We start from the raw sequence: 22491 nt of genomic DNA on the forward strand, positions 1-22491 counted from the left end.
CTTTGTACTGAAAACCCGCAATGGGCAGACCTCCAAGGATATGTAAGTCCCAAAGAGAGATAGATAGTTCCCCAACTGATGTAAGAAGCGTGTTCGTCTTGGGGCACCAAGCCTCACAAAATGCTTGTAAAATGTTCGAGTTTCGATCTTAAGTGAAAAGTGAGGCATATACAACATCATAAATCTTTGTTGTACTCAGGGTTTGTTGGCTTCCACCAAGTATATCTTCAGCCCATTCCCAATATCCTGGAACATGACGATACTCACCCTCGATTGTTGTTGTGTTTCTCTAATGTACTTCTCCTTAAATTATGCGACACCCTAAGTTTGGCAAGGTGCTAGAAATGTTTATGTGGCGATGGATTCGCGCTTGGAGAGACCACATCTTGGACAATGGATTAGAAGTAGACTTGTGCTCCAAGGTTCAGTTTTCTACATGAAGCGAGTTCCTCAAAGAAGGCCATGAGGCTGCATACCGGCCAGCTTGTGAGGTGTGAACCAAAAGCTTGGTTTGTTCTATGCCATCTTCAGTCTCGATTACGAGATATCTAAGTTTGGAGGAAGGTGAGGTATAGTCTCTGAAATTTGCCATCTCTTCGGGCTGCAAAAAAAATAATTAAAAATTAAGTCATCAAAGTCCAATTTAAGAATATTAGAATGAGCACAAAGGTCTAGATGGATGAAATGGCTTCCGATATTCGGGCCACCTTAAGAGTAATCTCTCTGATAGTCGGGCCACCTTAAAAGTAATCTCTCCGATAGTCGGGTCGTCTTGAGAGTAATCTCTCTGATAGTCGGGTCACATTGAGAGTACTCTCTCTGATAGTCGGGCCACATTGAAAGTAATCTCTCCGATAGTCGGATCGTCTTGAGAGTAATCTCTTCGATAGTCGGGTCACCTTGTGAGTAATCTCTCTGATAATCGGGTCGTCTTGAGAGTAATCTCTCCGATAGTCGGGCCACATTGAGAGTAATCTCTCCGATAGTCGGGTCATCTTGAGAGTAATCTCTCCGATAGTCGGGCCACCTTGAGAGTAATCTCTCTGATAGTCGGGCCACTTTGAGAGTAATCTTTTCGATATTTGGGCGGGGATGAGTACCCATCCCCTCAAACCCATGGATCATCTCATTAAACAATAATACATCCTTCTTGTTTGACCTACAAAAAAATGACAAAAGAAGAAAATCACAAGAAAAGAAGAAGAAACTACCTTCGTGTTAATGCTTCCAAGTTTTCAAAAATAGACTCAAAATGGTTTACAAATGCTAAAATTGGTGTTTACGAGAGAAGAGTATGTAGCCATATATAGATGGTCAAAGGCAGCTATTGAAAAATAATTTTCGATGTGGTACATTGCTACAAATGGTTTCCTACAAGGATTTGACTTGTTGAGGCAGTCGTAGTAATCTGATCTAAGCTAGGAGTTTCGTTGGCAGAAAGAGTTTTCAAAGCGTGAAAATCCATAGTAAATCATGGGAAAAAGTTTCAATATAGCTACGTTTGAGTCTGAAGCGATGTAAAATAAATTGCCAAACAGAATGACATGGATACAGGAATGAAAACATGTGAATGCAACTTATCCTAGCCTAGTCATTACTGTTGGATCCTTTTCTAATTAAGGAAAGATAAAATCCTTGGCAAGGTTAAAATCAATTTCCAAGAATCCAATGCCAACGTACGTAGGATTCTTTTCTAATGAAATCCTGGATAATGTTGGATTTAAGTTCCAAGAATGCTATGCCTATGCAGCTTAGTATTATTTCTATACAAATTTGAATTGACAAGGAATAATTTGCGGGACAATTTTTATTTGATCTGGACTCCAAATTCATTGCTCAACTAATACTTCAAGCCTAGTCTTTTGAGATCGACACATTTATACTTTGATGACAAGTCTTGAAGTAGGGGGTATTTGTAGGCATATAAATTATATTAAAATTAAAATTCATAAAATAATTTGGACTATATTTAAATTCAAGATATATTGGTCCAAATAAATATTATGGGCTAATATAATTGAATTAATTGTATAAGTCTAATATATATGGAGTAAATAAATAAGTCTTAATCTATTGGGCTAGCCCATTTAATTGGGCTAAAGTGATGAGCCCACTTTATTAAGCCCAAGATGACATCTTCTTAGAGGTCCAGTTTGGTGTCAAAGTCAAATAACGTGGCACGCCAAGTCAGATAGAAGATCCAATAGGATTGTACCACGTGTCAAAATGACAAGGCATTCCAAGTCAAATTAAAGGGCCAATGAAACAGTGCCACGTGTGCAAGTAACATGTTCTGGCCAATCAAATGCGGTCTTGTCACACTTCAATTTAATTAATCGGAAAGAGTTTGTTCTTATCGTAACTCTTCCATCCCACAATTATAAATAGGGGTCTTCATAACCCAGAAAAGACACCAGAAGTTATAACAAGAAGCAAGAGAGAGCTCGTGGATCAAACGCCGCAAATTTCTCTACAAGTTTCAAACTTCAAGCAATCAAGTTCAAGTTCAAGAAATCAAGTTCAAGCTCAAGAACGAAGAACTTCAAGCTCAAGAAATCAAGTTCAAGCTCAAGAACGAAGAACAAGTCAAGATTCAAGGAGTACGAGTTCAAATCAAAGTTCGTGCTAGTTGAATTCAAGATCATCGTTCGTGCAAACAAATATAGGTTCAAGATCAAGCTCAAGCTCAAAGGCCCTTGAATTTATTTACTATTGGAAAGAAGAATCAGAGGATTCATAGAGATTGTAATACTCAAATATTTAAAATAAAATACTATGATTGTTGCAATATTTTTCAGTCTCGATTATTTTCTTTACGCAAATTTATTGTCTACAGTAACTTCAAACAAATATAAGTTCATCACTTCTGAATTTTATAATTTTAAATATAGGCAGAAATTGTCTCGAGTACTATATATCTTTTAGAATTTGTGGCATGAAAACTCTAGAAGCATTAGACTTGTCAAACAATCAATTTCTAGGAGAATTACCAACAAAACATACATCGCACTATTACAAATATATTTGCATTTAAAAGAAAAACAAATTCACAGGTGAAATACTAAAACCTTTTCTTTCATTGATTTAATTATTCTTGAACCTAGTGACAATTGTTTCTCTGGCGTGATGCTGGATTGAATGTGTCAAATGACAGATTGTTATTATATTTTTGTCTCAAAATGAGCTTCAAGGTCCAATATATCTACCATCTTTCATCTTTTGTTGAGCGGGGTAATGTAGTCATTAAGTTGGATTAGGGCTGTGTATGGATCGGATCGGATCAGTTTTAGCACATTTCAGATTTTAGATTTTATAAAATGCAATCCGAATTAATATCGGATCGGATCGAATTTTAAAGTTGGGATCGGATAAATATTTCGAATTTTCGGATCGAATTACACATATTATTATGGTTATTGCTAATCTAATAGGCTAATGCATCTGCCTTATCTGCTTCTTCTGTGTTTTGTGCTAATGCAAATATCTCTTTACTTTTCATTCCTTTTATTAGCATTGCATCTCTAAGAAAATATTTTTCTGGAGGTCCGAGTTGTTATGCCTCTAAGTTGCGAAACTCATACTTATATTTTCTTTGTAGAAGAGGCAATACAACAAGAAGATTTTATGTTTATGCAATTATAAGGGTACTATGGTGCCAATGTAGCTAAATCCAGCAATTGTAAAGGTAATAACTTGGAGGAATATGTAAAGGAAGTACTGGCTATCCGAAATTAGAGTTTAGTATTTATACATGCCCTAATAATTTCGGATTTTGAATTTCGGATCGGATCGGGTTAAAATTATACCAATCAGAATCCGATCCGGATATCCAAAATTTTAATAAATATAATCTAAAATCCGATCCAAATATCCGAAATTCAAAATTGAGCGGATCGGTTCGGATTTCGGATATTCGATCCAAATGCACACCCCTAGCTAGATATGGGGAAGGTTTATGATAGAGTAGATTGAGAGTACTTATGCTTGGTTTTGAGGCAGATGGGATTCTCTGAAGTGTGGATTGATAGAGTATGGAGATTAATTTTCAATGTTTGGTATTCAGTCAATTTGAATGGCACACGACATGATTTCTTTATATCCAGCAGGAGGATTAAACAAGGGGATCCACTTTCACCTTTCCTCTTTGTCATTGGAGCAGAACTACTATCTAGACTGTTGATCAACTTACTAGAGGAAGGATTCATTCCTTACTTCACTAAAAAGAAAGGCCCTATAATTAGCCATCTATGTTATGTAGATGATACCATACTATTCTCTTCTGGAGATTCAGTATCCTTGAAATTATTGATGACTAAACTGGAAGTTTATGAATCTATGTCTGACCAGAAGATCAACAAGATGGAGTCTGCATTTTATGTATCCTCTAACCTGGATAATAACAATATTAATATGATCAAAGATATTTTCGATTTTAATCAGCTAGATTTTTCAATGCATTATTTGGGATGTCCTATTTACAGAGGAAGAAAAAAGATAGTTCACTTTAACAAAATGGTGGCTAAAGTGGCTAGCAGATTACATGGATGGCTGAGCAAGATTCTTTCTTTTGGTGGAAAAGTTATTCTAATCAAATCTATTTTACATGCTCTTCCTCTTCATCTACTATCTGTATTATATCCCTCTAAAATTGTATTGTCCCAAATTGAAAAAATCATTTCTAACTTCTTCTGGGGAAAGGGGGAAAGCAAGAACAAATTCTATTGGATATCTTGAAGTAACCTTTGCTATCCCACTCATGAGGGAGGGGCAGGATTTAGGTCATTATTTGATATTGGTAATGCCTTCTCTGGAAAGGCATGGTGAAGTTTTAGAACTCAAAATGGTTTGCTTAAGGAGTTCTTGAAAGCTAAATACTGCAAAAGAAAAAATTTTGTGATCAGGAAATGGTCTTATGGGCAACCTCACACCTGGAAAAGATTGATGGATATCAAAAATTATGTTGAAAAATATATATTGTGGAAGATTGGTAAAGGACTAATATCATTCTGGTGGGATAATTGGACTAGTGCGGGGGCATTGGACAAAACTACTCAATTGCTAAATGCCTCCAAAAATACTAAACTCCAAGATTTTATTGAAAATGGTGTCTGGAATATCGACAAGGTGAGAGAGATCCTCCCTTTCAACATTGTAAATTCTACTGTAGAGATTGATATCCACGTAGGGAGGGGAAGATTGGGCCATTTGGACAGTTTAAAATACTGGGACCTTTACCAGTAAATCAGCTTGGCAAACTTTGAGGAAGCATAGGAACAACTCATTTACTACAAATATAATTTGGCATAAAAGACTCCCTTTCAAAATGTCTTTCTTTATGATGACAATGATGCAAAACAGGATCCTAACTGATGAGGCCTCACAGAGATTCTCCTTGCTACCCTCCAAATGTTCTTGATGCGACAATAACAAAGTAGACACGACTATGCACCTTTTTTGTTGAAGTCAGATTGTTAAACATGTTTGGTCTTTCTTTGGTAACAGTTGTGGTATTAATAACAAGTATGGTGATATTAGGCAACTTCTTATATGTTGGTGGTTATACAAAGCAAAAAATGGAGCACATGCAATACTTCTACAATGCCTCCAAACAATTATATATTGGAAAATTTGAAAAAGTAGATGCACTGCTAGATTTGAGAATGTGCAGATGATAGTGAGATTCATTATCCAAAAAGTGTGCAAAAACATGACTATTTTGCTGCATAGTCAATTTTTCAATTTGCAAATGCACCAGTCTTGGATTGAAATGTGTTATCATGTGGAAAGGGCAAAACAATTAGTCTCGAGCCATATAGTGAGGTGGAATAAACCTCAGGAAGGTTGACTTAAATTGAATGTCGATGGGTGCTCGAAAGGAAATCCAGGTAGCTCTAGTAGAGATGGTATCATCAGAGATAATATGAGATTTTTTGTTTTGGCTTATGCAGGGTATTATGGCGAGAGTAGTAACAACTTGGCTGAGGCTAAAGCTATACTACATGGGTTGAATCTTTGTATAAGCAGGGGATTTTGGCATATTATTGTAGAGTCTGATTCTCAATTGATGATTAATTAGATTAACAACAAAATGAAAGCTCCTTGGCAGATTAAGGATATCATCGATCAGATTATTGAACTCTCCAGTAGAGGTAATTTTATTTGTGTTCACACTTACAGAGAGGGCAATGTAGTTGCTCATCATCTAGCTAACTTTGGGGAAATGATAAGAGATCAAGTGATATTTGAGGAAGCTATCTCCTTACCAAAGGAAGTTAAAGCCTCAGTGAGACTTGATCGAGCTAACATTCCAAACTTCAGAATAAGGCTAAGGAAGAACCATTTTGTTTTAATGATGCTAACACTAGATAGTATTGGATCTTGTATAATCCTACTTAATGTGAACGTAACATCTTTTTGTGAAGCTAATAGCACACAAAATGTAATGGAGGAAACCTTCCAGGTTAGTCATGCATTTTGTTACCATTTGTATATAAGAATGATAGTTATCATTCTTCAACATGTTTTGGAGGCTAAGGTTTATGTCCTTCTTTGTGTAATACTTATTTTTGACTATATACATGTTGGGGTTCTGCCTAAACCTCCCACTGATGGTGGCCTTAATTAAAAAAAGAAAAGAAAGAAAGTAATATGCGGGCCATTTCCATTTATTTTAGTCAATTGGAATTACTAAACACCTCCTCAACAAAAATCACATAAGTGGCAATATTACATATGCATTCCTAAACAACACTTTTTTGTTCGAATCTCAATGATAATAATTTTTTAGGAAGCATTTCACAGTTGACTAGCAATCTCTTTACATCGAATATTCTTCTTCTTAAAAGCAACCAATTTGAAGGTGAAATTCCAAATCACCTATTATGCCATCTACGAAGTTTAAGAATGATTAACTTGTCATACAAAAAACTTAATTGTTCAATTCCTTGTTACTTGAGTAATAGATGAAATGACATCATTCAACTAGCCACAACTTGGATAGTGGCGTTCTATCAGTATTTTGAATTATCTTGTTAAAATTATATATACTCCATTTGAATTCAAAGTGAAGGTAAACTTACAACAATGAGTTCTTCTTATGAAGGTAGCATCCTACTTTACATATTTGAAATTTATCTTTCTTTAAATGAGCTTATGGAAAAATACATAGACCCTGGAAGGACAAAATTATCCAAGTTTAATTAGTGTAAAATCAAATACATATTTTATATTATACTATATATATATATATATATATATATATATATATATATAATCCAAAAAGTATTTTTTAGTAAAAATATATTCATCAAATAATTTTATTATTAGTTAATCTCTAATTTGTTATTCATACATTATAATCCCAGTATAGCTTGTTCATAAACCAAACAGAATATGGTTTTCCAGAGAAGATTGCATTTGTCAAAAACGAAAAGAATTGCAGCACGAATATGGAACAGTAGAAAGTAAGAGGGACCAAATTAGATTAGCAAAAATAGAGTACTGAATACTAGTAAAAGAATAAAAGGTAAGCACTTCACTTTCCGGCGTAGTACTCTTTGCTTCCGGTACAATTCTACTGCCCTCTCTCTGCTTCTGCATGCTTTTAGTGTTTCGATTTGTTAAAAAATCTCAATTATCTTTAGAGGATCTCAACAATGGTGAGAGGCTTGCTTCGTCAGCTTGGCGCTCAGTCACTCTCCGTCGCCGGAAAATGGCAGCAACAACAGCTCCGCCGCCTCAACATCCACGAGTTTCAGGTTATTTGTTCCCGTTGTAAATATGATGTTGATGCTGCGTATGCCTTTGTTGCTTAGGTTCCAAAAAAAAAAAAAAAAAAAACTATGTATCAATTTTGATTTACTCTGACTTTACAAAAAATGGATCATTTGCGTTGTTGTGTCACTGCTAACTGTTAAGCAATCATTTGCTGTTTGTGAAGTTTTGCTTGTTTCTCATATGCTGCTGATGCCGTTTATATTTCCATTGCATAGGATCTCACTCTGGTATATCTGGAAACTATATGACAATAATAATCAAACATCAATTTTGATCTGGTTTGAATTTTCAGTTTTGAATAAAGAAGGGTCATAAAGATTATCTGAAATGGAACATTTGTGTTGACATGTGGCTGCTAAATGGCCCCCGGGGCTTTGGTTTAGTGGTAAGAGCGCATCACAGCTTGTGATGCGTGGGTTAGGTGCATGTCACGGATTTGATCCTTGCCACAGATAAAAGCCTGGTATTTAAGTGGAGAAGGGTAGAGGGGCGGACACATTATCCACCGAGTTTTGAACCATGCGCCACCGGCCATGGGGATTTCTCGGTTATTAAAAAGAAAAGAAAAAATAGCATGGCTGCTAAATGTAAAGCAATCATTTGGCGTGTTATAATTTTGTGATGTACATGGTAGTAAACTTTTTTCTTGCTTATTAAATTATGGAGCTGAATTGATGGGCAAATATGGGATCAATGTTCCAAAAGGTGTTGCTGTTACTACCCTTGGAGATGTGAAAAGAGCAATTCAAGACGTATTACCTGACCAAAACGAGGTAGTTCAAACAATGCTTCTTTTAATTAGTATTATTATCTAATGTACGACTTCAATTTACATCTCAGGGCAGTGTAATTGATTGCTACTTTTCTCTTTTGGGAGATGCAGGTGGTTGTTAAAGCACAAGTCCTTGCTGGTGGACGTGGGTTGGGAACTTTCAAAAATGGATTTAAGGGTGGAGTTCACATTGTCAAGACTGACCAGGCTGAAGACATAGCCGGTACAAAAATCTGCTTCTACTAGAATTTTTCTATAATGAGATCATCGTGCTAACTAGTAGACTTATAGAGAAAAAAAGAAATAGAGCTTAGTTTGTATAACATCTAGTTGCTCAGTAGCTTTGGTGAACCTTTATCTTGCTTGTTAGACTACCTGGAAACGGAAGATAGCTGTGCTTTTGCTGGCATCATTTTGTCCTGTTAAGTTGCAACGTAAATCATTTTCTTTTTTTGAGAAGCTGCAATGTAAAACCATTTTCAAGATCATAAGAGGCTCAAATATAGAACATACTGTTATTTTACCTTTGGGTGTTTCGGGATTCTCTTGGGCTTTATTGAGTGCTTTTACACTGCTAGTGTTAGTGCATATTTTATTTTGATTGCCAAGGAAACTATATTGTTTTGACTTGTTGCCTCAAGTGATTTTTTCCATGCTATTAAAAAAGGAAAAGAAATTGTAATGCTGTTTAAGTGTATTGTGGTGTGTGCAGTGAGGTTATTATGGTTCACCGTTGTGCTCAAGTGGAGCATCCTTGCATTTGAAACTGATTTCAGTGGCATTTGGCTGAATGTGAGCTGGTGAAGATAAGAATTATAATATTATTCCTTAAATGGAGCCTGGAAGTAAGGGATCTGAAACTGATAAATTGAATTCTAGATGTCCATGCATGGTTGAGGCCCTGTATGTTCAAGTGAAAGAATATGCTGGACCTGTTTATCTTGGGCTATTTCAAAGATGTCCTGGAGAATTCTTGTCATAACATGTTACAAGCATGAGCATTGTTTGCATTGGTACTTTTAAAGTTATCACTGTAAAATGCTTAAAAGAAGTTTACCATTTTGCTCATGCTGTTGGCTACTTGGCTTTAGGGAAGATGCTCGGACAGATACTTGTTACTAAACAAACTGGAGCTCAAGGAAAAGTTGTCAGCAAGGTTTGCCGTCTTTATCCCCATTTACTCGTCAAACATATCGCATGATAACTCATAAAATCTGGATTGTTAAGAATATCTGCACTTGACTTTGTCAGTTGACACCCTTGTTTGATTTATAGTTTAAACCCTTCCAAAAGCAGTTCAATGAACCCACTTCTCTTTAGTTAGATTATATTCAAATATAATTTCTTTCTTTTTTATACTGCACTTCTAAGTACAATCATAGTTTCAGTCAGTTGCACAAAAGAAAATAGTTTAGGGTAATTGATGCCTACAAACTGGTGGATGAAAATAGTTTAAGCTGATTGAGGTGTTTCTTTCTTTTGACTGCATGATTTTTTTTGTTATATTCTTTTGACTGCATGATATTAGGCTTTCATTAAGCCTTAGTTTATTAGAGGAAACCAAGGAAAACTCTTTTTAAGGGGCTGGTTTAGCAATATTTTCAGCAGTTGGAAAGGAACATGAATGCCAAATTCCAGTAGGCACTTATTATTAGTAGAATTATATGCTTGCAAAGTTGTCCCAGGCTCTATTTCATAAGAAAAAGGACCTAAAGAAAGAGGAATTTCTAATTCTTCCCCTTCAAGAAACTAATTAAGAGAAAATAACATACTTCCAGAAACAACTAGGAAACTAGAATTTTTTATAAGTGAGGCTCTGGTGCACTTGGCAGGAAGACGACTCTTTCTCGCAAGCTGGGCCGGATACCATCGTCATAAAAAACAACTAGGACACAAGCACCTAAGAATTAGCGTAACAACAACAACATACCCAGTATAATCCCACATAGTGGGGTCTGGGGAGGGTAGTGTGTACGCAGACCTTACCCCTACCCTGTGGAGGTAGAGATGTTGTTTCCAATAGACCCTCGGCTCCTAAGAATTAGCATAGTGATTTGATAATTGACTCCTACAGTACCTATGAACTAAAGAAAAAAATAAAAATTACTATAGATTCTACAAAGACACGTGGAACAGTGATTTTTTTGTCCCTCTGGCCCTTTATCTTTATCTCTTATTTGATGATATACTTTAGCTTCAAAGTGATCCGATATTGAGCATTTATATCTGTATATTTCTGTTTGAAATTTTCATTGTTGAGGTTTACGGCTATCAAATTAAAATGCAAAAGAATATTGACTATTCTGGGAATTTGCTTGCATGTTCTATTTAACTTAATATTTTTTTTTATTTTTATTTTTTTTTGGCAGAGAAAATATACAACCTATCAAGGATTCTGTAACAGTCATGCATTCCATAAGCAATCTTTGGTCGTTTTTTATGTACAAACAAATATTTATTTTCGAAGAGAAAAAAAAATATTTGCTAACAAAAAGATTTTAAGTTGGAAGGGAAAAATACTTTTCACTTCAAGTTTATGTTTCATAAGTTGACTCAAGTATCAGCTCTTGTGGAATACAGATTATTGATTAACATGCCACAGTTAACTAATGTTTTGGTTGATGTTACTGCTAGATAATCTAAATATAATTGTTAGCAAAACTTTCATTTAATTTTGTCAGAAGGTGTAATTTCTGATCACACAACACTATTCTAGTAATGCTACAGTGCTACTGGCACCAGGTGTGCCACTGCTATTACTAGGGTTACTTGGATTTCTGATGTTCTTTTATATGAATTGTGCAGGTTTATCTTTGTGAGAAGATGCCCCTTGTGAATGAAATGTACTTCTCTATCATACTTGATCGTGCAACTGCTGGCCCTGTAAGTTTCAAAACTTGCTTCGGCAGTTCAACGTTCTCTTTGAATAATGATAATGTTTGAGTTTGCTCAAAATTCATAATCTTGTTAACTGTTTCCATTGCATCACTTCATATTCACCCAACACCATTGTAGCTACTTAAAGAAACTAAAAGTGGAAAGTTAGAATGAAATAGTCAAAAAAGGAAAAAGAGTTTTCTTAACCAACCTTATTTCAAATGGAATGTTTATCCATCTTTCTCAGTCCATGTCAAAATAACGTCCACTTTATTAGAAAGGGCAACTCAGGCATATTATCCTCTACAGAATAGTCATATGTACATTGGCGCATGTTTGCTATTTATACTTTTTCCGCTATCATATTCGTTGATAACAAAAGTACCATCTTGGCATAATTTCCCTCTTTTAAACAGTGAACATACTACATTTTCAACTTTGCTTTTGATAATCATGTAAAAGTCAAATAAAGACATCCAATATGAAAGGGAGTATTAATTACAATAAGATACTGATTGGAAGATGAATGAAAACTTATTTAGATGCATGTGCTGCATTTTATATCTTTCCATTCTAAGAATGTTGTAGCTCAGTGTTGCGTGGAAATTGATTGCATATTTATTGTTAATATCAACTGTGCCTGATGCATATGTTCTTCATATCTGGTCACTGATGAGTAGGTTTCTATCCAAACAACTCGCTCTCTTCTCTAATTCAAGAGCAAGTCATGCTTGCTTTCACCTTGGCCCTTTTGATGACTTGCTAAGGCATCCGATCGTATTTGACAATTCCTAACTGCTTATCTTTTAGGAAGGTCAAGCAAAAGGTGGCAAGTATATATATTGGTTCATTCCACTCCAAGAGCAAAATGGATCTGGATTGCAAGAAATTAGAAATTTCAGGATACAACCCTTTTCGCTTTAAGTTCTTAGTAATTAAATGGTTATGTGGGGCTGTCATCTCCAAAACCCTAATTGGTACTTCTTTTAGTGATGAAGTTGAACAGGTAGATACTGGTTATTGCATTAAAATCAACCTCTTAGCTAAGCTGCTTGCTCTTGCAGCTCATAATTGCCTGTTCAAAGGGAGGTACCAGTATCGAAGACCTGGCTGAAAAATTTCCTGACATGATTATAAAGGTTGCTTTTGCTTCAACGTTCAAATCCAACCTTTTGCAATTTTGTTTCGTGCTATTTTTCTCAAGTAAAATACTTTTTCATTCTGTAATTTGCAGGTTCCCATTGATGTGTTTAGAGGAATCACTGATGAAGATGCTGCAAAGGTCGTTGATGGTTTGGCTCCTAAAGTAGCTGACAGAAATGATTCAATTGAACAAGTGAAAAAGTTATATAATATGTTCTGTGAATGTGACTGCACAATGTTAGAGGTAAGCAGTTCATGAATTCTTTAGGGCTTTCCTAGAGCCAACTGTTCCGCATGTTTAGAGTTTGTAGAAAACATGCCTCTCCCTATGCCCCTAAATCTGTACCGGTATTTATTGGGCACTGGGCAGATCAACCCCCTTGCTGAAACATCTGATAACAAGTTGGTAGCTGCTGATGCTAAGCTCAATTTTGATGATAATGCTTCTTACCGTCAAAAAGAAATTTTTGCTCTCCGTGATTCATCACAAGAGGATCCTCGTGAGGTACTCCTTATACTTTCTTTTGATGATGACATGCTTCTTTGTCCTACGCAAGTATATACAAGTTCTCATTTTGGGGCTGACTGTTATTGTTTAACTCAGGTTGCTGCTGCAAAAGCTGATTTGAACTATATTGGCTTAGATGGAGAAATTGGTTGCATGGTGAATGGCGCTGGGTTGGCAATGGCTACCATGGATATAATTAAGCTTCATGGAGGGACTCCAGCCAACTTTCTTGATGTTGGTGGTAATGCCTCTGAAGGACAAGTATGTCTAATTTCTTGGCGGTACATCGTGAAGAATGCTTGTGGTCATGTTTTCATGTTTTCCAGAAATTGCTCTTAATAATAACTTAACACTTGTCTCTATAAATAGAGATAATAAATCAACATTCGTTCAGAGCGGAGGTTCAGTTTTTGGCTTAAAAATGTGTTGCTTTTCTTTCCAAAGTTTAAAATTCCTCAATACCTTTTAACTTTTTCTCTTGTATTCGGAGTAGGTTGTGGAGGCTTTTAAAATTTTGACTTCAGATGAGAAGGTAAAAGCAATCCTGGTTAACATCTTTGGAGGAATAATGAAGTGTGATGTGATAGCCAGTGGTATTGTCAATGCGGCCAAACAGGTTAAGTGTTGTTTTAGCTTTGGTGATTGATCAGGGTTGTGTAGATCAAGATGCATTCTCTTTCAAAATTAGCTTTTGGTGTCTGCCATATTCTCGCCAGATATCGATAATGAATGGCCCTTTTTACTAAACCCCCTTTCCTGTTAATGATTTGTCTTTTCCGGAGTTCTTTTAGCTCACCCTTTTCCCCCTAATGAAGAAAAAAGAGAAAAAGAGGAAATTAAAACGTCTAACTCCATCTATGACCTTGAGACTGCATGAAGCTTCATGCATATATGCTGATTCTTCCATTTTTTCTTAAGGTTCAATTGAAAGTGCCAGTGGTTGTTCGTCTTGAGGGTACCAATGTTGAACAAGGGAAGAGAATTCTAAAGGTAAATTCTGAATTTCATCCTCTAGGCAGGAACTTATTTACTGCACTTGGCAGTTGCTAATTATTGTTTCCATCAGAGAACTCAGTCTCAAGTGGTAATTGCTTTCTGCCCTGGTTTGTCTGTGCAGGAAAGTGGAATGACCTTGATAACTGCCGAAGATTTAGATGATGCGGCTGAGAAAGCAGTAAAAGCAACTGCTAGTTGAGTGGAAACCACTTTTATAGTTTATTTCATAGTCTCTCCCTTTTTGACAGGAAACATCTGAATGTCCACATTTCGAGTGTACAAGAAGAAAATAGGGATTAAATTCTTCTTGATAAGACTTGGAGATGTTATTCAGCTGTGACCTAACTATCGGTCCTATTGATCCTTACCCCTCTGATTTTACCCTTTCTTTATTGATGATTGTGTTGTTCCCAGCTTCTGGAACTTTGAGAGTATCCTAAAAATTACTGGCCTTTAGAACCATATTTTTTTGTGGTCTTGTCGATAAACTTAGAATAAGCCTTTTAATATCTCCCAGTTAGCCATGGGAACAGTTATTATACACGAGTAAAGTTGTTCAAATTGATTTGTTCCCTATCCAAGAAATTCTATTTGATGCGTCTAGGTAAATTGCTCCATCTACTTTATGAATAGGGCAAGCATCTTTTTCGGCGTAATCCGAGTATCGTGTGTTAGGCAGTGGTTGAATTTGCATGGAGGTGGATAGCTATCATTGAATGCAAAATGGTAACAGTTTAGTTGCATTTCTGTTTTCAGTGCATTGGTTGAAATTGGAAATGGTAAATTTTATTTTCTAGATAAGTTCACAAAGTTATTCTGGGGTGAGGGAAACAAATGTATGTCATTTACATATGTCTGAAACTAGCTTTTCCTTATGCATTGACTCTGCTATTCTATTGGCAATGCAATAAGCAGTGGACTGTATAGTGATCATTGGGTTGACACCAACTGCTGTAGGAAGCACACTTCCATCACATACATATAAGCCTTTTGCTTCCCAGCATTCTCCGTTCTCATCCACTGCTCCATCTTCCTCATTCGCCCCCATCCGACAGCTTCCCATTTGATGTGCAGAGCCATAGATTGCCCACTGTTCTCCTTTAGAGCTTGGCCCTCCAGTAGCTCCAACTGTGTCCAGAAACTCTTCCAACTCTTCATTCGTGATCCCTTTACAACTGATTTTCTGTCCATCACTTCGATATGTTCCCACTTCAGCAGCTCCTGCTGCTACCAGGATCCTCAATGCCCTTCTTACACCTGCTTTGATATTCTCTTTATCAATTTCATCCAGTCTGTACTTTATCTTCCCTGCCTTCTTTACTTCTCCTGAACCTTGATCTTTTGCCAATGCTAACAGATTTGCTGTTCGCGAGTACTTTGTCATCCTCTCCTTCATATCCTGCCCAGAAGTCCATGGGAAAAAGCAGGCGAAAGAAGCAGGTCCCAGAGCTGTAGCTTCTATTATGGCCTGTGCATTAGTTTCTTCAGGCACCATCTTATGAACGGCTGTCATTATTCCTCCCTCATAATTCTTACCTTTGATTTCAGACATGGATTCAGGGAAGTATCCCCACGCCAAAAGAACAGGGTGGAGGTGGAGGTTTGTCCCAATGTTCTTGTTCTTAAGTCCACTGGAAATCAGTAAGGGAGGTGTCAAGAGAGATCCACAGGAAGAAATCGTGGCGCGAGCTTCAATGTGCAGCTTCTTAGTGATCTTCTTGCTTTCAGTTGTCGCAATAACTCCAATACATATCTTCTCATTCATGTCATCTTCCAGTATGAACCTTTCTGCAGTGCATCCAGTCAAGATAACGGCGCCTGCGTTAACAGCATCAACAAGCCAAGTGGTATCAGTCCCTTTCTTGTCTCCTGTTTTACAACCATAACCACAAGAACCACAATAATGATTCTCTGAAGAATTTCTTGGTATATTTTCCACCTTCAAACCAAGATTTTCACACCCTCTTCGTATTGCTTGATTCTGAAGTCCTTCGTTGGCGCAATTCTCCGTCACACCAATCCGTTTGCAGACTGCATCCATGGCAGACTGATATTCAGAAGTTCCAAACCATGGAATCTTGTGCTTCACAGACCAGTCATTGAGAACATCAGTTGGAGTTCTAATGGAAGCAGACCAGTTTACAGCAGATCCACCACCAACTGTCGTTCCAGCCATAACCATTACTTTTCCATCATCAGTAGTAAGCATTGCACCTGTCTCATACAGTTCATTCATTGAAGGACCTTCAAGACCAGAATAATCTTCTGGCACAAAGTAATGACCTTTCTCGAGCACGATGACTTTGTGACCTGATTTTGCAAGGATTGCTGCTGCAACACCTCCTCCACATCCAGAACCAACAATCACAACATCACACCTTATCTTAAAGGTGTTGTCTTTTGTATCCTCAGTAAGAGGAACACCTTTCTTTGATAAGGATTCTTTCAAAGTTTCATCACTCTCATTTATGGTTTCCACAATCCCTTTTTCAAGTGGTCTTTCTTTATGGTTTTCAGATGGAGTCTGTCTTGTGTCTGGTTGATACCCAATTGCTTCCCATGCTGGATTCTTGCAATTTTCATCAGTCTGCACAGAACCAACCAAGTATGCATAGTGAAGAATAGTTCCAACATGTTACCATCAAAAGGCAAGAAAGTGTAAAACCAATTATCCAATAATTGAGGCTTATCACTAATTTCATCAGATTCAGTTCCTTTTCTAGTTTCGGATAAATACAAGGTCATTATCTTGAAAATACTACTTTAAAAGCATGTGCAATAATTAAGTAGGGCAGAAAGGAGCATTACCCAAGAGAAGAAGATGAATAAACACACAGTTTTGATCAATAAGAAAGTAATTCTCAGAGGAAGGAGAAAACTTTCTCTGGACCATCTTTGCAGAAGAGGTTCTCTTTGCTTTAAGGATAATTCAGAGAAGTTGTGAACAAAAGGCCATCTCTTATCCAAGCATACACGTCCACAAAGCACAAGACTCCCTAATCTTGTTGATAACAAAAACACAACTATCCTTATTATGAGCATTGCCTCAGGGTTGCTTCTCTTCACCAGTAGCTCTGCAACCTATTCACCAACCAATAAAAACAGGACATCAACAGAAAAAAAAATAAAAAAAAAAATACATTCAACCCAATCATATTAAAAGGGGTGAAATTTACCTCATTGGGGAATGGAGGCTGAGAAGCAGAAGAAGAAAAGAAAGAATCAAGAGCTTTGTTATTGAAAGGTGATACAAGTTGAGGATCATATGGGAGTGGAGGAATGAGAGTTTCACAAAAGGAAGCAATAGTTTGGATTTGAGAAGAAGAGAAGCCATGGCTATAAGGACGGCTAATTCTTCCTCCTTTCAATGAAGAATGGCATTGTTTTCCCTTCATCTTTTTTTGTTTCTCTTGAGCTGTTGATGCTTTGTATTTATATCCACTCCTTATCCTTGTTGTTTTCTTACTTCTGCTTAAGATTTCTGTGGATTAGAATTAGAATTATCATTGGTTTTAACCCTGGTTGTTAATTTTATTAATTTCTATAGACTTGGGATCCCTTTCCTACTATACTATTACTGAAGAGGTTTCAAGTATAAGGATCAAGTTTTTTAACTTTCTGTCTCAATTTGTTTCAAATATATAATTCAAAACTATATATGAAAAGGAAAACAAATTACAACTTTTTATGATGAAAAATATTTATGTTTCTAAGTTGTGACTTTCTGGTTTGTGCATGTCATAATGTCATCGATGAAAAAGAGAGATATTTTCTCGAAGGTCAGAAATAGAAATATATTTGGTTTTGACATACGAAATTTTGTAGTTGAAAGTTTTTTAGGTTCTTGTAGGATTGAGATCCTACTCCTACTAGGCTATTAGTTGAAGTATTAGAATTGTAACCATCCACGTGTAACATTGCTCGACATTTCTGGTACTTTATGATATTCTCTAATACTAACAACACATTCGGAAATTGAGTTAGTATCTTCAAGATCTATATAAAAAGTTAGAAAAACTTAGGGAAATCAAGAATATGTGTATTTTGGAGTATTTCTCATTTCTAGTGCAAATTTGAGAAAATTTCAACGAAAAATTAGGAATTTGATAAGAGTTTTACTGCTTTTATTGTGTGTATGGTGACATTTTAATAACCACTGAAAATTGTTTGTTTCTTCAACTTATGTTGGAATTATTTGATTGGACCTCAATTATGGCAAATTTAATTTGAGCAACTATCAGTCGGTTCAAATTCCAATTCAAAAATAGACTCAAATATTTATCTCAATTATTTTAATAAGGAAAAAATAAACGATCAATATCCCTTCACAGCCAACATTTTCACAATGTATCGATCCCAAGACGAATTCCTAGCAATTTTGTTCTTCCCAAATTTGGGTAAATACTTATCCGCATACAAATTTGTGTCAAGAAATGACGAAATATTTCAGATTCCATAAAAACTTATTAAGTGATTTTTAAGGAAAAGAAAACAAACTTTGCTTGAAAGAAGAATGTTAAATACGCAATTAATATAATCGTCGGTTTTAGTTTCAAACGAAACTCAACAATAATGTGAAATTTGGAATTTGCACATTCCCCTTACGTAATATTGTTGCCATTTCAAAAACCAACTGTTGCTATGTTTCAAAGGGAGTAAGGAATAGAGATGGCAATTTCAAAAACATAACTTCACATGGAAAAAACTATCATGGGTTTTGATGGAATAGATTATATCCCTCTATTTTTAACTAGTCATAACGGTAAAATATTTCTTTTTGGTAGGAAGTATTATTCCTTTAAATGGTCGTTACACGGCACGAATCTTAAGAGAGAATGACACAAATAGGATCATTTGGTGCCACCGTTGAAATTTTGACCCAATAGGAGAAAGTCCCGAGAAAATAGTCTCGGGTTAAAATATTGAAGCATAGTGGTAATAGATTTTTGGGTAAGTCTTATGGTGATTCGTCATATTTCTGACGATTGACATAATTTTGCAAGTTATGGTGATTGTCACAAAATTCTAATGGTTGCAATATTTTTGTGCATTGGAATTATGGCAACTGTCAAATTTTTGACTGTTGCTATATATTTGAGCAATTGGCCATAAAATTCTAACCAATCGCTAAAACATATCGCGCATTGTGGCTGGAAATTCTGGTGATCATTAAGACTTCTGATGCTTCAAAATTCTGGCCAACGTGTTATAAAATTCCGATGTGGGGTTATTTTTTAAAAAAAAAATTTAAATTTTTTTTCTTAACGGGGTCAAAATATACATAATAGTTTAGGGTCCATCCAGTGTCACTTCCAGGAATCCGAAGTAGTCAGGGACCTGTACGGGTCAAAATCTATCTATAGAATACTCAAGTCAAAATGGCATTAGTAAAACATTCCCAAGCCGCCACGTGTCGAAATGATCTAAGAAACAATAAAGGTCGTGTTCGACGAGTCAGCAAGGGCTGAAGTCGAGGAGTAATCAAGGATGGAGGCCGAGGTCGAATACCCTTGATAAAGTTATAACGACTAGTTTCAAGATAGGACATTAAAGAGAATATTCTAGTGAATATTCTCTGCACTTGTACTATTAGGGTTTCTAGGAACATGTTCCCTATAAATAGAAAGAGACACAATGATATGAGACATGAGATATTCATTTGTAAAATACACTTTGACTTTAAAGGAAGAATCTAGTCTTATTGCAAGCCTACAAACACAACCTTTTCTCTAAGGTTCTTGTCCACACTTTTCCACTAGATCCGAGAATAACTCGAATATTTAAAGGCTTATCCATCATTCATCATTGTGAGAAAGAACATCCATTGATTTCATCCTTTCTCGGGTGACTCATTTGTTCTATTTACATAAATGTCATTTATTATTATTCATCATTATTTAATGCTACATTACTTCTGTTTGGTTTCTTAAATATTGATTATTGTACACTGTCATAGCTTTTGGAATAGATCTACGTGCTATTTATCACACTACCAAGAATTTTATCTTTAGGATATTATTATTAACCAGGATTAACCCTCATTTGTATAAATTTAATTAGTTGAACCAAGATCTATATTTTTGGTCAAATAATTTGGCGCCGTCTGTGGTGATTTCTTAGTTAATTTTTTAGTTTTCTTTAGATCTACAGCTAACGCCGGTCACTAACCTTATAGACCCCAAGATCTTTTTTCTTTGTACGTACAAAAACCTACATGGTAGGTAATCAAGGAGAAAGGACAAAAGTAACTGGTGATTTCCCTAGCAACCTCATGAACGCTATCAACGAAAGCTGTGAAATAGTTGGCGAGGACATGACACCCAACGCTTCCCCTAGGTGCGAGAGGTCGCCTTACCCCCATTGTAGCATAACAAAATCTAGCGGAAAGAGGCCTCCACGTATGCAGAAGAAGGAACACCCCCAGTTGTTAAAACGTTCCTCGAAGCATGGCTGACCGACACACTAGTGAGCTTGCTCAATAAGCCCGGTCCAGGCATGAACATAGAAACCACAAGAGATTGCATGATACAACGAGCAGACGAACAGTGTAACGACCAAATCCTTCGACAATAGGTATAACTCACAATATTTCTAACAGTGTAGGTGACAGCGCCCTCGTGCCGTTCTAAAGAGGATGGAAGAAAAGGAGAATGAAAACAAAGCACTCCGAGACCAGATGAAAGAACACCAAGAACGAGTTGACAAGATACCGTGCGCTCCTAAGTTGTTGCCAAAAAGGGACATCGGCAGGTTCGTAAAGCAGCCGTACAACGACGAAGCAGCCCCGCACGCCATACCAAAGACCTTCAAATTTCTGCCCTACTTCAGGATATACAAAAGAACGACCGATCCCGAGGATCATGTGACCCATTATGTCACCGCCGTGAAAGGCAACGACCTCGCCAAGGAACAAATGTCCTCTGTTTTGCTGAAGAAGTTTGGCGAAACCCTTACGGGATGGGCATTTACATGGTACTCACAGCTACCAGCCCGCTCCATATAAACTTTCGAGAAAATGGCCGATAAGTTCATAACTATCCATGCAGGAGCCAAGAAGGCCGAACCAAGAGTAAACGACATATTCGCTGTCAAGCAGTCCTTGGGAGAGGGGCTGAAGGACTTCCTCGCCCGATTCAAGAGAATAAGGATGACTCTGTCGAGCATGCCCGAAGGGATGGCAGTCGTAGCTTTCCAGAACGGGTTGAGTAGAGATGGTTCGAGAGAAACTAGAAAATTATTGTGCCGATTGATGAAATGTCCTCCAACCAATTGGGAAAAAATCCATAATGCTTATTGTGCCGAGGTTCGAGCAGATGAGGACGACCTCAATGGACCAACTCATCGGCTAATCTCGGTGCAAACCGAATCCAGAAAAGAACGAAGAGAAGACATCAGGAGGGATTACCCGGTCTCGCGACCCAACAGGGAACGATACCAGCCATACGTCAGGGCGGCCGTCGCACATTCCCTTCGCTATGAAGAAGGCCCATCCAGGCCAAGGATAGGGACTCACCGAAACTAGAGAGGTATGACCCCCTTATTATCTGCTCACAATTTTTGTGTGTCACCTATAGAAATAGTCTATGCTCTTGAGAAACTCGGAACAAAGGTAAAGTGGCAGCCAAAGATGAGATCCGATCCGAACATCAGAAAATCTGACACCCTCTGTGAGTTCCACCAGGAACGTGGACACAAAACAGAAGATTGCACCACCCTTAGACAAGATGTCGTAAATATGTTGCCGCAAGGACAACTCAAAGAGCTGTTAAGAGACAAGGGGAGAAATAACTTCACTAAAGGATGTAAATACCAAGGCTCGCCGAAGCCGCTATCACCAGCTTGTACTATCAGCATGATCATCGGCGGTGGTAACAACACATCTATCAACGTCGTGAAGTTCACCACCACTCACAAGCTCAAGCGGTCTATCACCCGCGAACGGTATGACAAACTCGAAGAAAGTATCATCTTCGATGAGTTAGATGCTAACGGTTTGACTTTCCCTCATAATGATGCCCTCGTCATTACTTTATGCATTTTAGATACTGTTGTCAAATGTATCATGGTGGACGGTGGAAGTGGAGTGTGCATTATCCATCCCCAAGTCCTTACCCAAATGAGACTCGAGGACAAGATAGTGTCGTACTGAATCACGCTAACCAATTTTAATAATGCAGTTAAGCGGACGTCAGGGGAAATTACACTCCCTGTCTTGGCAGGCGGCGTGACTCTGGAGACGAAATTTCACATTATGGACCAGGCCACTACGTACAATGCCATAGTGGGACGACCATGGATACATCTCCTAAGAGTCATCCCCTCCAGCCTATACCAAGTAATTAAATTTCCAACACCATGGGGAATATTCAGCATACGCGAAGAACAACGCACGTCCTGAGAATGCTACCGTATTGCCTTA

General features: G+C 37.1%; 3 protein-coding genes across 5 annotated transcripts; 2 read left to right on the forward strand and 1 right to left on the reverse strand.

Moving 5' to 3' along the window:
* Positions 1–7068: 7068 nt before the first annotated feature.
* LOC107820527 (succinate--CoA ligase [ADP-forming] subunit beta, mitochondrial) lies at positions 7069–14657 on the forward strand. Of its 3 annotated transcripts, none has more exons than XM_016646823.2 (13): positions 7069–7102; positions 7644–7757; positions 8482–8549; positions 8660–8771; positions 9640–9704; positions 11354–11431; positions 12490–12564; positions 12660–12812; positions 12939–13073; positions 13173–13337; positions 13570–13692; positions 13995–14066; positions 14194–14657. In XM_016646823.2, the coding sequence occupies exons 1-13, from the start codon at positions 7084–7086 to the stop codon at positions 14269–14271; spliced, it is 1257 nt and encodes a 418-aa protein (XP_016502309.2). In that variant the 5' UTR covers positions 7069–7083; the 3' UTR covers positions 14272–14657. The 3 variants fall into 3 exon arrangements, with proteins under 3 accessions (XP_016502309.2, XP_016502310.1, XP_016502311.1); XM_016646824.2 differs by lacking the exon at positions 7069–7102 and adding an exon at positions 7387–7525; XM_016646825.2 differs by lacking the exon at positions 7069–7102 and adding an exon at positions 7427–7565.
* A 179-nt stretch (positions 14658–14836) lies between these two features.
* On the reverse strand, positions 14837–17585 carry LOC107820526 (long-chain-alcohol oxidase FAO2). Its single transcript, XM_016646822.2, has 3 exons — positions 17249–17585; positions 16881–17153; positions 14837–16659 (listed from the first exon to the last, which is right to left on the reverse strand). Exons 1-3 carry the CDS (start codon positions 17465–17467, stop codon positions 14914–14916), a joined length of 2238 nt encoding a protein of 745 aa, XP_016502308.1. The 5' UTR covers positions 17468–17585; the 3' UTR covers positions 14837–14913.
* Positions 17586–21087: 3502 nt separating this feature from the next.
* Positions 21088–22221, forward strand: LOC107820512 (uncharacterized). The gene is made up of 2 exons (XM_075239073.1): positions 21088–21286; positions 21647–22221. Exons 1-2 carry the CDS (start codon positions 21088–21090, stop codon positions 22219–22221), a joined length of 774 nt encoding a protein of 257 aa, XP_075095174.1.
* The last annotated feature ends 270 nt before the right edge of the window (positions 22222–22491 follow it).

The sequence above is a fragment of the Nicotiana tabacum genome, chromosome 19 (genome assembly GCF_000715075.1).
Source record: "Nicotiana tabacum cultivar K326 chromosome 19, ASM71507v2, whole genome shotgun sequence".
Lineage (NCBI taxonomy): Eukaryota > Viridiplantae > Streptophyta > Magnoliopsida > Solanales > Solanaceae > Nicotiana > Nicotiana tabacum.